Source organism: Vanessa tameamea, chromosome 24 (assembly GCF_037043105.1).
Source record: "Vanessa tameamea isolate UH-Manoa-2023 chromosome 24, ilVanTame1 primary haplotype, whole genome shotgun sequence".
Classification (NCBI taxonomy): domain Eukaryota; kingdom Metazoa; phylum Arthropoda; class Insecta; order Lepidoptera; family Nymphalidae; genus Vanessa; species Vanessa tameamea.
This window is the reverse complement of record NC_087332.1, coordinates 3,792,773-3,809,160: the sequence shown is the minus strand read 5'-3', so window position 1 is coordinate 3,809,160 and position 16,388 is coordinate 3,792,773. Positions and strand designations below refer to the sequence as shown.

Sequence of the window (16,388 nt, the reverse complement as noted above, 5' to 3'; positions counted from 1 at the left end):
GCTATCCTTTTCAAACATTAAATAGACGGGGTATTGGCTATATAATTAGTCCAAAGAGTATTTACTTGTATTTAAACTTTCTTGCCTCTCCTAGGAAGAGAAGAAGAGAATGATCATATCTCTTTGTCTATGGTTATAAATTATATATATATTTTTTGGTAATTGATTGTCTTTTTCTAATTACGATCATAAAGATCAAAGTTTGAGTTTGAGTTTTTGAGTCACTCATCGTATATATGAAACATGCATATAAAAAACATAGAAATTGAATAACCAATTGCGCACGAAATATTTTTAGTGCTGGTACATCTGCGCTACGTAAATTCACTCTCATTGGCCGACACGACCAGAAAGTTTACAACGGACGAACATAACCAAATTTTGAACAGCTTTGCCAATCTATTGATAATTTATTGACTCCAAATATTTTTTTTTGGCGTAACACAGGAGTCAAGCCCATTGTTTTCATTTGGAGCCTTATCAGTTGAGAAATAGAGTTCAATGTTGATTGTAAAGGAAAAATAAAACAACCAAATGAAATAAATCATTCTCTAATTTAAAATTAAATACAATTTTTCATATTTACAAAGCTCACTAAACAACCACAGTGCATTTAATATTTAATTATTTTTTTTGAACATGATGATGATGAAATTTTCTTTTCGATAAATGCATGTATGTGGCAGAAACAATTGATTTGTTATTTCGAACCTAAGACGTATGGCTTTTAGGTACATATTCAAACAAACTTTAACGGTACTAGCTGATAATAAAACTAATTAAAAAGAATAACACTAACGTTAAATAAATAAAAGAGCTATGTTTAAGCAAATTACGCTTTATTCTCTTTTAAATAAAGTTCGATTTTTATCGTTGAAACAGGAAAGTACGTATAAAGAAAACATTTTATATTTACTCTTTTAAACCGTTGGGATTTGGCCTCTATTTCCTTTCACATAAGGTTCAATATTATTTTCTTCATACTTATGTTAACAATGTATGTTATAGCATTATGAACCCCATTTCATTACAAAGAAGTCTAAATTAAGTTTCGAATGACATTATAATTGAATTCTCTCACAGTTAAGTCAAAGAGAGAACTGGGTATTTGACAGAATATCTTTAATATATTATTAAAAATACTTCAAATAATAAAATAAAAAAAAAATACAATATATAAATCAGTTATCAAATCGTTACATTAATGTCACAGTAGCAATCAAACTACATTTTAAATTTTACTTTTTTTTCCCTTAATATTTTACTTTCCATCTTCAAATGAAATAATCATCGAATCAAATACCCCGTACACCACAGACAATACGATCTATAGATAGAGTAAGCCGGATACAGACGCGTGTGCCATAACAGCTTCCGCGGCTTGTCGTATTTCAAGATGGCGTCTCGCTGCGTCCGTCCAAGTCTTGGCGGCGGCCCGGGGGGCTCCCTGCAGGAGGTTCACGTAGCGGAGAGCATTCGCCAAGTTCCCGTGGTCCATGTGGTACCTTGAAATCGATAACATATTTTTAACACGAGAAGATGAAAAAAAACTGCACTCAAGAAGATTTACAATAGTTTATGTGTCCTTTACATTCATTACAATTTGTAATTCTTATATGAAAATCAACCAAAACTAACTTCACCCCTTATTTTATATCTATACAATTTTCTATCGAGCAATTAATTATTTCATATATTTTTTTAAAGCAATGTGAAATTTGGATCGTCCCATGTACGTCTAATATGATTTGCTAAAATTTATAATAGGGTGGTAGACAAGTCTTCATTTCCTAGTAAGTGATCACTACCGAATATTGTAGACATTGACACTGTAAATATATGCATATTTACTATTCCTTACGCTGGCAACTCGCTTCCAATCATTTGATCTAAGATGTTATGTTATGCCTGTAACTATTCACTCACGAAACCTTCTATATGAAACACGTTAGAATTTGTGCACAAAGACCCAATTAAATTAGATTTGACCAACGATATAAACTTCTGTTATAATAGATGATCAAACAAACTTTCAGTAAAAGGAATGACTGTATCTAACCTCGCTCGTTGGATGATGTCGAAGGTGTCCAATTTTGAGAAGTCAGTGGGCTGGTTTTCTAGTTCATCCTTGGGAATTTCAGCAAACTGAAATTAAAAGCCACAAATACCATCTTTTTATCTTTCAATGCACGAACTAAACAAATCTAAAATAACAATTAAAATATTAAAAACCTACAGCTAAATGTTATCTTAATTAAATATTTCTTCTTACTTTACGACGTTCTTATATATAAATAGATTTATGTATGTAAACAAGATCGTGAAATGTCAGAAATTAATATGCGACATTGACTGTATTTTAAATATTTTTGTTGGGTTTTCAAAATTCGTGTCCAATGAGCTAAGACATAAATTATTTTAGGATAGCAATTCTGTAATACACTCAAATTAAATCAATGCACTTATATATAAAGTTTAATTAGAATGGAAAATATTCTTAATTAACTGACGATAACCACAGAAGTTGGTATGAAACGTTTTAAGAAGTGTTTTTAGACTTACCTTCTGGAAAAGTAATTTAGACTGCAACCAAGACAGAAAATAGACTGGAAGGGACGCTCCATCACGGCCGATTAGTGCTACTTTGACTGCTGTCTTTTCCAACTACGACCAAAAGCAAACCGGTTTTAGTAAACAATATTTGAAAAAAATAATAAAGATAAATGCAGGTGATGCCAAAGGGAATATGGTGCTAAGTATATTACATACATTAACGGCCTATAAATATCCCACTGCTGGGCTAAGGCCTCCTCTCCCTTTGAGGAGAAGGTCTTGGAGCATATTCCACCACGCTGCTCCAATGCGGGTTGGTGGAATACACGTGTGGCAGAATTTCATTGAAATTAGGCACATGCAGGTTTACTCACGATGTTTTCCTTCACTGTCGAGCACAAGATGAATTATAAGCACAAATTAAGCACATGAAAATTCAGTGGTGCCCGCCTGGGTTTGAACCCGAAATCATCGGTTAAGATGCACGCGTTCTAACCACTGGGCCATCTCGGCTCGGCAAGTATTTATATTTATAATATTAAAATTACTATAAAATATATATTAGTTTACAATACAATTCTATACAACTCATGACCGGGTCAGCTAGTACATGTATATATATATGATATATATCGATATATTCCATTGATAATTTTCTTTACCTTATCAAAATTTTCTCGTAACGCTTTTTCAGTCATAATTCCATTTTCTCGTACTTCCTCCGGGATCCCTTTCAATACAGTCTGAACTAATTTGTCATCTTTGCCTAGTAATAAAAAAAAAAACAGTTGTAATATATATGATACTAAAATAATTATAATTCAATATACCTTACATATATTCCCATATATCTTTGACTTCGATTCGTATGGACATGCCATCGAAGGAGCTTTTTTTGCATATCATTGCATTGACTTATATGTATAAAACTAGACAAGTTTTTCAAATTTAAAATCGTATCGCAGTGACGGTAAAGGGAAAGAAAGCGGGGGAGGAGGTTAAAGCCGACACGATCGCGCAGATGTGGCACACTCTTTTTTATATTTTTCGGTTTATCTTTAGAGTATTAAAGTGAAATTGTTTGATTCGATAATGGTCATGATTGTAATGGTATTAAGTAGATTAGACAAAGAATTACCGAATTAATTATGATTTCAAATAAATCCGAGCTGCCAACAACCGTCAGCTCCTCGGTCGCTTAGTTGTGGTCAATTGACCGTAATTTAGTATACAATATCTTAGTACCAGACAGCGCGTCTAGTGGCATATATATAATTTAATGAACTATTGGGAAGTATTTTGAAACTTTATCACACTCAAAATAATAGATGCGTGCAAAAGATGATTTTGCATTTATATTTATGTATGTTTTCAGGAATAAGAAAATGTAATATCTCATCAAAACAATGGCTTTTGGTAATATTTGAAAGTGCAGTCAAACGATCGACAACAGAACCAGATTATATTGGTTTTTTTTTTAATTTGTAGATATGACTGACAAATGAGTCACCACACGAATGGGATATATAATTGGCCCTGTTCGAAATAATAACTAAATAAATTAATCGCAATGCACCACTAACTAAGATGCTGTGTCATGTCCCCCGTGTCTATGGATACACAAGCTATTGAGCTGCGGTTTGCGAGATGCAATAATAGTAGGCACTGCCGTTCGGCGGTGACACATGCGATGATTGCGGGGCAACTACCCAGGTGGGTAGGGGCGGGTAGGGGCCGGTAGGGGCGGGGAGTGTGTCGCGCAGTGCACGCAGGCGCGGCGCGGGCTCACCGGCGGCCTCGAGCGCGCGTATCTCGGTGCGCAGCGGCGCGCGCGCGTGCGGCCGGCGCGTGGCGGCGTGCAGCGCCTCGGCCGCCGCCCACAGCGACTGCGAGCGCCGCGCCTCCGCCTCCGCCTTCGAGCGCACTGCGCACGGGGCACGCGCGGCATGTATATTATTAGAATTCATAGTTTTCTTTCACGAATGTTTTATATTACAACATCATAACAATTATAAAAAGTATATTTCTAAATTTGTTTCATCCAAAGTTCTAGTGAAATTTAGTTCGGTGATAGTGATATTATCGATCTTATGATTTTTTTTTTATTCTTCCACGTAGTTAGATTACATTAAACCAGATTTTGAGTCAGATTGTATGCAACCTACTGAGTGGTAACAGATAAAACAAAAATAGCAACTTACATTTGAGCGTCTGTTCGATGGCCTTTAGTTTCCCGGCCATAGCGGCGAGCTCCTTCTTGAACGTGACTCGTTCCTTTTCCACTTGCTCTGACACTGAGCGACTGAATTTACCCAATACCTGTTACAAATTATATGTTTAGAAAATATAAAACAGAGTATAGTTATTTATATATATATTTCAGCAGATGTTGATATATTGACTAGGAAATTAGCCATCAGAAATCAAATGATCAGCACCGCCCTTCGACATTGGCACCGTAAGAAAGTTTGATCATTTCTTACCTAGGGAACTAAGTTATTGTGCCCCTTGTGCATGGAGTTACACTGGCTCACTCACCCTTCAATCCGGCAAACAACAATACACATTATTGCCGTTTGGCAGTAGAATAGTATGATGAGTAGGTGTTACCTATCTAGATGAGCTTGCCCTACCATGAAGTTTAAAATTTGTCACAGTGAAACGTAAACAGGATTGGAGAACTTTTTTTTTTTTTTTTTCTTTAAAAATATAAACATAAATAATAAGAAAATGCTTCAAAGTTACCTTTAACAGTGAATAATCGGCTTAATATTAATTACGCTAGAGTTCAAATTTCTAAATATATATTCGGACAGCGAAAACATAAAAGGACTGTAGTTAGGGTCCAATTTAAATGTACTTTAAAATACTAAAGTCACTCACTTCTTTTTCTTTCTTAGCAAGTCTATCTTGTAGAACTTCCTGTTGAATCTCAAATTGTTTCTTCAGCTGTTCTTTAAGCGCCTTATTCGCTTCAGCTTGGATTTCCAAACTCTGAAACAGAAAATGCTTTGTCGTATTTTGTTGGCTTAAAGTGTTTGCCCATGGCTGAGCTGACCGTGTGGACAGAAGTTGAGACTTCATGTATTTTGTTTTGGATGAAAATCTGTAATAGGGCCATCTCCTTCGAAAGGAAAGGAGGCCAGCAATGGGACATAATACAGGCTGTTATTTTATTGCTTTATCGTTAACTTTTGGTCCAAATAAAAAAAGAACAGTACCTTCTTCTGATATTCCTTCTCTTTTTCTAATCTTTCTCTCTTAATCGTATCTTCAACTTTCGCTTCAATTATTGCCTTTTCATCGTGACCTGGGGACAGATATTACGGTTAAGTCGATTAATAATAATAAATACAAATTTAATTAGTAAAAATATATTACAAAAAATTAAAAACATGATTCCTTTAGTTGATTATAATGGCAGTAGGAAGAAAATAACATTAACGTTGAATTAACTACATAATCGGTGGTGGTCCTACATAATAGGCTATTTGACTGGTTTTTAAAATCCATTTTATATTATTTAGTAGAGGTTAAGGAAGCCAGTAAAGGTTTCGTTCCATATTTAAATAGCGCGCGAAAACGCAACTTTGACAATATGGCGCTGCAATGGGTCGGTAACGTCACTTGCCTGTATTGTAATCTGTGGCACATATAATCCACATACAGTAGGCAAACGAGGTTAACAAGCAAGTGACGTCATCATAAACCCGACCAATCAGGAGCGTTTTGTGTCACGTGACAAACGTTTATAAAAATGCATTTTTATTTATGGATTTTTGAATAAATTAATTATTATTTTCAACTTTCGTTATAAAATAACTATTTTTAAACTCGTAATATATACTGATTACAATAATTGACACTTTATTTTTCGCATGGTCAAATAGCCTATTAAGGATTTGTAAAAAAGTGGTATTTTCACAGTCGTTGGAATAACCGCTAACAGGTTAAAGCTCTTGAATAATCTATAATATTCATTATCAATTTGGTAAAAAGTAGCGTTTTGAACTTCAACGAAACTGTTATCGTAAAATTAATGTGGATTTAAATAGTTAAGAGGAATATTGTTGTATTCTAAGTAAAGATATATTAATCAAAAACTCTTAGTAGTGCACAATATAGCAGACTTATTACAAAATATAGAAAATTGCATGGAAAATGTCAATCTAAGGTATATTTATCTTCAGGACGTCTGTGATTGAAATAGTCTTACACTCAATTGCTCTGTTGATTTTCAACTCCCTCAACGTTTGCAATTCAGCGATTTCATTTTGTAGATATTGAATCTGAAATTGATAATATTATTTATTTAAACATACAAAATAGTACTTTTAGAATTATTTTATTATAAATTCCTTTAACCGTATTTAATACATAGGAATTAAAAAAGTAGCTATGACATTAAAGGTAATTGAATTTTCTCATAGTAAACGGTCCTTCTAATGGAAAGTGTTTTGTCTGATAGAAATGACCACTTCAAGAGGTTCAAATGTAACCAACGCTGTCAGCACAATTTCGACCAAGTCATTTAAGATGACAAGTCTGTTGTTTGTACAGTCAGAGTAAGAAAACCTTCGTCAGTTTTCAAATTTATTCCTTTATCAAGTCGTAAACTCTTAGTACCTTTTGAAACTAAAGCACTAAACAGACAACTGCATATAAAATTAAACTCACATAGTATGATAACTTGGTTCAAAATAGTGTAACATCTTTGGACTACGTCTAGTGTCATATCAAAATAAAAAAAATTTTATGGCCTAATTAGTCATTACAAGATTTAATTTAGATATGATATCTTCTACTGAATTGTCAAAGTATGTCAGTGTCATATACATATTTTCTTGCAATATCTTGCAATCTTAGAATAAAAACGCTTGTAATATTATTCGGCCGTTATTTTAAGTGACTGTTAATGTAATATGACGTGTGATGAGTGGTTCCATCGGCACCGGGAAGTGGTGGTGATTCCTTGGCCTGCAAAAGCGGCGGATATACCCTATCAAAAATCTATGGGGCTTGATGGTGCAGCGGTGGATAAATAATAACGATAGAACCAAAGCAGCTGTCGTAGAACATTGCCGAAGTGTCTGGGAGGGCTTCAGAGGATAATTTTTATCAATAATATAGATATATGTATATAGCAGTGACCTGTTTGAGAGTGTACATGAGTAGCAGGTCGGTGTCCCCGCGTATGTCGAGTTGCCTGGCGCTGAGGTCCAGTCCGGGGAACAACATTTGCAGTTCCTCCTTGTAGGCCATGCGAGCTGCTTCTACCTAGAACAATTACATACAAATCATTTGGACTACTTATAACATCTAAAATCCAGAGTAGTGAAAGAAATTCCAAAACTTTTCCTCGAGAGGCTTTGCCTAACAGTCAAACATTTACTTGCTGTCACTGTACTATATTTTAATAAAGAACACATGGATAGATTTTTCAATTGTTAAAAATAATTGAAACTAGAATATTAACTGTGCTTAGGATAGACAGATATATTAATAATCTAAATCTGCTAAATCAGCTAATCAGTATCAAGCTTTAATTTACACAATAATCTGTATCTCATAAATAATGAAAATTGCTTAACAAGCTAAAAATATTTACAAGTAAAGCATTCCCATAATTCAGATAACACCCCGCCCCCCCTTTAAATGAATGTTCGAAGTTGTACCTTATTCCAGTACTTGTCACTGAGTACGGCTTTGTTGTAACATTCCTTGTATGCAGACTCCACTTCATTCAAATCTGCTCTGAACTGTTTAATGTATCGGTTAGTTGCTGCGACGCTCTCCGGCGGGGCTTGGACGCCTGCTTTTATCATACGATCTAGGGTGTCTGCGGGAAAAATTAGAACATTAAAATTTTGTTTATCATTCAATTTAATAGAACCCCCCCCCCCCGCAATCAAAGAAATGTTCGTCAAGGCAGCTTCGTGTTATCAAACTGCTCACTGTTACTGATCGTTACTGCTCCGCTCACGAGATCGTAGTGATATTTTCACAAAGCAAAAGAAAAAGTCGAGTCAGCTTGGTAGATCCTTAGTTAAATTTGATTGACAGATGGACCCCTTTTGGAGTGCGTTAGCTGAGCTTACTTTAGAAAATATCAATTCTGTAGGCACTGAGATTAAAACTATACAATATCTAGAGTTCAGGACTTGCTGAATAAAAAACCTAAACCTTGTAATCCAACGAATATAAGACTTGAAAGTTGACATTAAATGTAGACTCATGCTGAATGATACGTAACAATTTCCACATCTTCTACATTTCCATTTGCTTTGCTCATCTCTCAGAGGAATTACTTAGAATATTGGATATTTCGAATATAGAAATTAAGGCATTATTTGATTAATATATTTTTCTTAAAATTAATGTTATACGTAAACACGAGAAACGAATAAATGATGACAATGTCGTACTTACCGATAGCCAATTTGGCTTTGCTGGCAGCTTCTTGAGCTATTTTAACGGTGTTGTTGCGTTCGTTTTGCGCGCTCTGTAGCGCCGAGAAATGCTTTCTATCCAAGTCGTCCAGTGGCGACTCAACAATCTATAATTAAAATATATATATTTTTTTTTATGATATTGGTAGGCGGACGAGCAAATGGGCCACCTGATGGTAAGTGGTCACCACCGCCCATAGACAATGGCGTTGTAAGAAATATTAACCATTCCTTACACCATCAATGCGCCACCAACCTTGGGAACTAAAATGTTACGTCCCTTGTGCCTGTAGTTACACTGGCTCACTCACCCTTCAAACCGGAACAAAACAATACTGAGTACTGCTGTTTGGCGGTAGAATATTCGATGAGTGGGCGGTACCTACCCATACGGGTTTGCACAAAGCCCAACCACCAAGTGTATTTACAATTTTTTTTCTTTGTGATTTAATTATTAAATATATATAGTTAAGTTAGAATTTATCTCGTCTTCGGCGGTGAGATAATACATTTCGAAGAGAAGGTGAGCCAGTGACAGTGTATACACATTAGACATTCACACACACAGTCGAAGCATTTTTATATTTCTTACAGTACCAGTGTCTATGGACGAAAGTGACCTATCCATCGCGGCGTTTTGTATCAATTAGGGCTTAGAATACGTCACAGTTTATCTGTCGTCGATTCCGACTTGTATATCTACGTTGCGAGGTAATAAACATATTCCTATCTACAGTTACACACGATCTTTTTCTTTTTTTTTTTTAAATATTTTATATGTATAATTGTATATGGTGGCAAACGAGCAGGAGGCTCACCTGATGGAAAGTGACTACCACCGCCCATGGACATCTGCAACACCGGGGCGCTTGCAGGTGCGTATATATATTTGTTGTTTTTTATACATCACTGATATTTTTGTGTGTTCAGCTAGGCTTTTATAAATTTTGTGTTATCAGTAAAATAATGTATTTCGTATTAGAATAAATATTCTTTAATTCTAACCACAATGTTATTTCAGGTACTATAAAACTTTTCGCATACAATAATTATACAGTCACTTCGTATATAGAACTTTATCGAAGATATTGAATTTGAAGAATATCACATAAAATAAAAGAGGTCCTTAAAAATAGTTTGCATATCAACTCATCATCTAAAACATTCAGGGTATACAAACAAATGACTGACCTTGAACAGTGCCTTGTTATAAGTAGCACATGATTGTGTGGCCTTCTTGTAGTTGTCGACCGCTAATTTGGTGTTCTCGTGCATATCCTGTTCAAGTTCCACCATGTCTTTCGTTATCTTTATGGGCACAGGGCTTTGAGGATCACATTTCTCAGTTTGCACGAGGGTAGCTGAAAATATATAACCCAATTTTATTATGAAACCATATATTATAAGTTCGAAAACTTTGGAAAGCGTCTGTTTTCACGTTTTTCGTTCAGAATTTCATCCACGCGTCGTTTGATTTCGCGAGTCGCGGATTTATCTCTCTCTCTCACTCTCTCTCTCACACACACACGCACGTACAAAGTCAGAATCGTGAAAACATTGGCGAAGTATTTTATCGTTTACATATAAGTAATTGTAATCTCAACTAAACTTAAACGAGAAGAAATTCGCGCAGCTAAATCACATCGCTTTTCATACAAGTCTAAGTGCATAATTATAAAAATAGATAAGTTAGATTAACGAAATATACAATGGACATAAACTGCTTCCTTAATTTTAATCATGAAGGAAAACATCAGTTTAAATGGTACGACTATTTTAGTGCAAATTAATAATTAAAATACATCTTGCAGTATCAAAGTAAACGATTGTTAGTGATCCAATAAAGAACAGAGGCAGTCTTATAACACAAAACATCTATAGGGGTAGCAATAAAGTTAAAAAATATATGACTTAATGGGACTTTATTCTTTACGGGTAAAGCGTTAAATAAATCAATAATTATTTATTAAAGGATACAAATTGCAGATATATTTAATTTTTTATAAGTAATTATCAAAATCATCAAAAATATAGAAGTTTAACTAACACGGAATCTAGTACCGTGTCAAACTTAAGGTATAAGTTACGTCAGACCAAAATAAGAAGATATGGACTTTTTTTGTTAATTTTCAGTAGAAGTTTAAAGTAAGACAGTAGAAGATTATATATTCGGATCTGTCTGATGATATCTTAGATTTCTCTTATAGCCAATGCTGGTAAAGTCCTGTGTTCAATCTCTCGTCTGTCATTTAGTATTGCCGTCCAAATGAATTAAGAAAGTATATTGTTGTATTTGGTCGTAGGGCATTGTGCAAGCCCGTTTGGGTAGGTACCACTCACTTATCAGATATTCTCACACCAACAGTTATACTAGTACTATTGTGTTGAGTAAGGCTGAGTGAGCCAGGGTAACTACAGGCAGAATAGACATAGCATCTACGCTGCCTAGGTTGTTGACACATTCACGGTATAAGGAATGGTATAGCCGAATTTGAATAGTAATCCACTATTTGAAATTCGGTCACGAAGGCCAACTAACCTGGTGTTTCAACTTCAGGAGTGTCAATTTTCTTCTCTTCCACGTACAACGGTTGGAATGTCGGTGGGGGTACTGTTAGAGATGAAATGAAATCTTTGTTAGTTGTTAATCTAAAATAGTGCATTTCTAAACATTTCTATATTAATTATAAAACAATTTCAGTTAAGTTTCAAATGATTAAAGTGATAGGCGGCTGTGCTACAATTATTCTAATATTAATTACATACCATGACAATATTTATGTTTAAATGAATTCCCATTATAGCTTTAGAATTAGGTGTGATTTAACCCCTTCAAGTCCCATTTCTAGATTAATAAACATATAAAATAAAATTGAAATCACTCACTGACTCTATAATTAGTTTAGAAACAGTCATTATTACAACTTTAATATATGTATGTTACCGTAAGATTACAAACATCGTTAGATTACAATCTATCTCGTCAGATTGTAAACTGACGAAATATTTGTGATCCGTGAAATATGATTCCAATTTAACGCATTATTTTTCACTATACTATACTATAGTAATCTATTGAAGTTAAACTGTTAGATTACAATCTGTCCCGCGTCAAATTGTCAACTGTTGAAAGCTCTTCCTGATTGGCCGGTATTATTGTAAGAGTACAATTGCGCCAAATAGATTATAATCTAAAGGTATTTGCAATTTTACGCTGAAATAATATGGCGGATGCCGGGGAGGCGGGAGGTACATAACGTTCAACCAATCAGCGCGCGAGATGCATTCTGTTCTACGCCAGTTCACAATTTGACCGCTTCCCATTGATAGATTACAATATAGCGAAAAATAATGCGTTAAATTGCAATCATATATCACGGTTCACAATACAATCTGACGAGATAGATTGTAATCTAACGATGTTTATAATCTTACGGTGACATATATAGCATCCTTGTTACTCCTCCTTTATCTGAGAAAGCCAGGTTGCTGTATAAAATAGCTCGGAAAGGCATTAAACGCATGTAAATGTTTTTATAATATGATTAGGGTTTTTATAATATGATTGACCATGCTCAAATCTGTTCAAACCGTCTATGCTTTGAAGTAAAAAATATTTCGCTCAAGGTAAAACATTTAGTGTGACATGCCCATATGACAATATTATAAGGAATTAAGATAGATTTAGCCTGAGACATTCGCCGCATGTTTGAAAGTGAGTTCAAGTGAAGCTCATAACATTTTGACGAATCCTGATATTAGTATCTAAAGCGATTTCAAAGATAATAATATCTCTATAAAAAAATTGTGAAAAAAAAAAAATTCCATTTTCAAATTTACTTAAATGCCTGGTAAGGCCATTTACAAAAACAACCTGAAAAATATTACCATTTCATGATGAAGAAGGACCAATTTTTATATTGATTTCTAGCACAGATTGTATTAATTGAATTGTAATCTAATCATATGACATTTTGTTCATAGTTCTAACAAAATAAATTGTAATTCAAGAACAGGAAGTAGAAAATCTAAATACTACATACAAAATCATTATTATTAACAAATTCCAAATAGGAGACAAAGTACTTAAACGATAACCGGAGTCCTACTTGATTCTGTATTGATTTTATTTGCATGAATATTCTAAATTTGGATATTATTAAGTTAAATTCTCGCATCAAAAAAATCAAAGTCCTTATTTGGATCAAAGAAATTATATACAATTAGCTTTTGGAGTTACCTTTGGGTTTATTTTTATCAGGAAAACCTTTTTTATCCGATGCTGCATGAAAAGAATAGATTTTAACATAATCATCTTTAATATTTAGTTTTTAACACAGTCAGTCGATGGAGATTATTATTTTATTTTCTTGTATTTATACTGTAGATCAGATTATTAATAGGTTTGAAACACACTTTAATTATTTTTTAAAAGAAACCACTAATATCTTATTTACTCACATTCATATGTCTTCTTTGCAAAATCCTTGGCCGCATCTTTTTCTATATCCTGTTCTGATCTTTGTTTGAAATCGAGCGGCGAAACACCTTCCTGTAAAAAATATTGTAACAGTGTTTTAAAATTATTTGATTCAACAATATTCTATTGCCGTGATGTTTAAGTATCGTAAAACCACTGCCAACTCAAAGATATCACTGAAAAATACTAACGAACAGACTATAAATGACCCACTGCTAGGCTAAAGTCTCTGTTCAAGAAGAGATCAAGATCTGTTAGTTGCATACTATAACTTTCATTTAGATTTGATAAAATATAATATGTAATAATAAGTATATGTAAACATTTTTAATATGTCAAGAGAATAATATAAAACCAAAGAACCACCTTTCCAAATAAAAAGTTGCTAATTGATGTTGTAGCTTTATTGAACTGGTTAACAGTGGACTTCCAGTATGTTGTGTTCTCCTGGTAGACGAGGGCTACTAAATCGTTTGCCCATGGGGCATTTGATTCCAACCAGTTGCGCGCATCAGGACTGGATCTAGAGGACGCAAATTATAAAAAACTGCATAAATTAATGAGTAGAACACACAAAAAATCTGATCACTAAAAATGTTCCCAACCCTTCCATACTATTAAGTTATAACAAATTTAATCTTTAGTACTATTAATTTTAAGAGTTGATTTCCTTGTTAGCACACTAAACTCAGGTAATATCCTTATTGATAAAAGCAAATAAAAAAAAAAAAAAAAATTGTATTATTTGTAATGCCTAAGTGAAAAAGCACTAAATAAATTTTAGTAATTATTAAACCTAGCCTTGTCAGCAAAAGTTACCACGCTCTTACTCCCACCTGCATATGCTTACATAAACATAAGTACATATATTTCGAAGTGATAACTTTTATGGCACGGTAAACTGCTTCGTTACGTAATGTTTTAGGGCACCGGTCTGTGTGGCTTCCCTTTTTCTTCCACATATGGCAGCAAGTAGTTTAAGCTATCACTTCTGTCGGGCATCCATATTTTTATTTTTTTACTCTGTATATTGTTTTATTATGAGCAGCAGTTATTGAGTGTTGAAATAGGGTAAAGGGTTTTAATAAATGAATTAATTATTCAATAGAAATAAGTAGTACTGATATTATGACCATTTAACCTCCCCGTCATTAAAAAGCAAACCAAAATCCCCCTTTGATGTTCATGAAATACTTGACTGGCCATATATGTCAAATGAATACTAAAAGATTCAGTAACTGTCTGTCTGTCTGTCATATAACTTGACAAGCACAAGATGCATGTTCTTTTAGCATGCACCTTATACTGTTCAAGTATTACAATATTTTTGTATATTATGAGAGGAAGCAAAGATTCAATTATAATTCAATATGATACTTAGTATTCTAATAACATACTTGGCATAGACAACAGCTGCTCCAGTTAAAACAGTAGCACCAACGGTCCCCCAAAAGAGTTTACGAGATTTAGGTTTTTCTTTGTTGGGTCTGTCTTGATCTAGCTGTGCATATCGCCGCCTTGGGGCTCTCATAACTATCAGTGCCGCACATGATCCGTCCCCTATTTGTTTTCTAACCTGTAGAGTAAAAATTTTTAAATTAGAATTATCTATGTAACATGCAATTTAATTTATATTAAAATTATAAATATTATGTTTTATCAAGCTCAAGCTATTGCTGTATAAGCTGTGTTAAAATATGAATTATTGATAGACATTAATATTTTATAGCCAATTGTAACTATCCTTTTATTACGTTAAGTTATATTAGGTGTTTTATGTATATATTTTTCTAAATATTGATTATTATTGAGTAATTATTTTACCTAAAAATAATATAAAAAATGTTGGGGTAAATTCAGAACTCAGCTGATCGACATTGACGGCTGGATCCCTAATAAATTATAGGTTATTTACAAAAATGACGTCCACCGATTGTTATGTAAGCTACAACAACAACAAAATTTGTTGTGTTATATGATTCAATTATGAAAAAATACAGAAAGATCCTAATGTTGAATATCTTGCAAATATAATTAACTTTATAGTTAAAAAAATACCGCTACTAAACTGAAAACAAGAAATTATTATACAAGTAGCATTAATTGGACAAGGAAGCTTTAAAAATGTTTTACAACTTCTTCTACAGTTTTGGATATTAAAATGTTATTAAAATCGTATACATACCAAAACTAAATTAGGATTGGTTAAATGATTTGAAAATCTATACATTTTCGGCACTGATTCTATTCCACTCGGGCTGTCAAAAGCAAGAAAGATTCTTATTTGACCATAGACAATACATAAAAACAGCTTATATATAAATTAAGGTTTTCGTAATTTAATCTATATGAACTGATTCAATCGTTGGCACATAAGTACATATTTTTCTAATATCATATTAAAAAATAAATAAAAAATGAGTAATATTCAATGAAATAATAATTATGTTAATAAATATTACCAGAAATAGGAAAATATATGTAAGCTCCCAAAAAAGTGTCAGAGGTGAATAACTGCTTTGAACAAAAATATATCACCTAATTAATCTGTAAAATTATTTTGTTATTAATTTTCGTATAAAATAAATTAAATTACGGATCTAAATAAACATTTAACATGCGAACTGTCAAATGTTTACGAAAGCGTGACGTCATAGACATTAGACCGACGCCATTAGTATTCTAGCGTTTTTGGACAAAATTTAAAATTTATTTTTAAAAGATCATTTTTTCCTAATAAACTTAATTTTTTTGCAGAATTAAGATTTATTTTGTATAAAGTAATAACGTAATAACATGGTAGTGTAGTTTGTCAAAATCTGTCATCATGCCTATTATATATTATCTGTGTTAATCTGACATTGACGTATTTCTAAATTCTATTTTCTACTTTAGTTTCAATTTTC

General features: G+C 33.3%; 1 protein-coding gene across 2 annotated transcripts; it reads right to left on the bottom strand.

The window, feature by feature from the left end:
* Nucleotides 1-535: 535 nt before the first annotated feature.
* LOC113398116 (MICOS complex subunit Mic60-like) lies at nt 536-15,774 on the bottom strand. 2 transcript variants are annotated; one of them, XM_026636707.2, is made up of 18 exons: nt 15,668-15,774; nt 14,880-15,058; nt 13,849-14,005; nt 13,464-13,554; nt 11,542-11,613; nt 10,194-10,363; nt 8,983-9,109; nt 8,229-8,392; nt 7,705-7,830; nt 6,770-6,842; nt 5,775-5,863; nt 5,437-5,547; nt 4,755-4,872; nt 4,343-4,477; nt 3,216-3,319; nt 2,563-2,664; nt 2,060-2,145; nt 536-1,505 (listed from the first exon to the last, which is right to left on the bottom strand). In XM_026636707.2, the coding sequence occupies exons 1-18, from the start codon at nt 15,710-15,712 to the stop codon at nt 1,328-1,330; spliced, it is 2,127 nt and encodes a 708-aa protein (XP_026492492.1). In that variant the 5' UTR covers nt 15,713-15,774; the 3' UTR covers nt 536-1,327. The 2 variants fall into 2 exon arrangements, with proteins under 2 accessions (XP_026492492.1, XP_064074822.1); XM_064218752.1 differs by lacking the exon at nt 11,542-11,613.
* Nucleotides 15,775-16,388: the final 614 nt, after the last annotated feature.

Bases quoted from the DNA above. Each gene is read 5' to 3' on its own strand.
- LOC113398116 (XM_026636707.2), bottom strand. From the start codon at position 15,712: ATGTATAGATTTTCAAATCATTTAACCAATCCTAATTTAGTTTTG. The intron at 14,006-14,879 runs GTATGTTATTAG...TGCGTCCTCTAG, and splicing joins GCAGCTGTTGTCTATGCCAA to ATCCAGTCCTGATGCGCGCA. The intron at 8,393-8,982 runs GTAAGTACGACA...TTTTTCCCGCAG, and splicing joins CAAAGCCAAATTGGCTATCG to ACACCCTAGATCGTATGATA.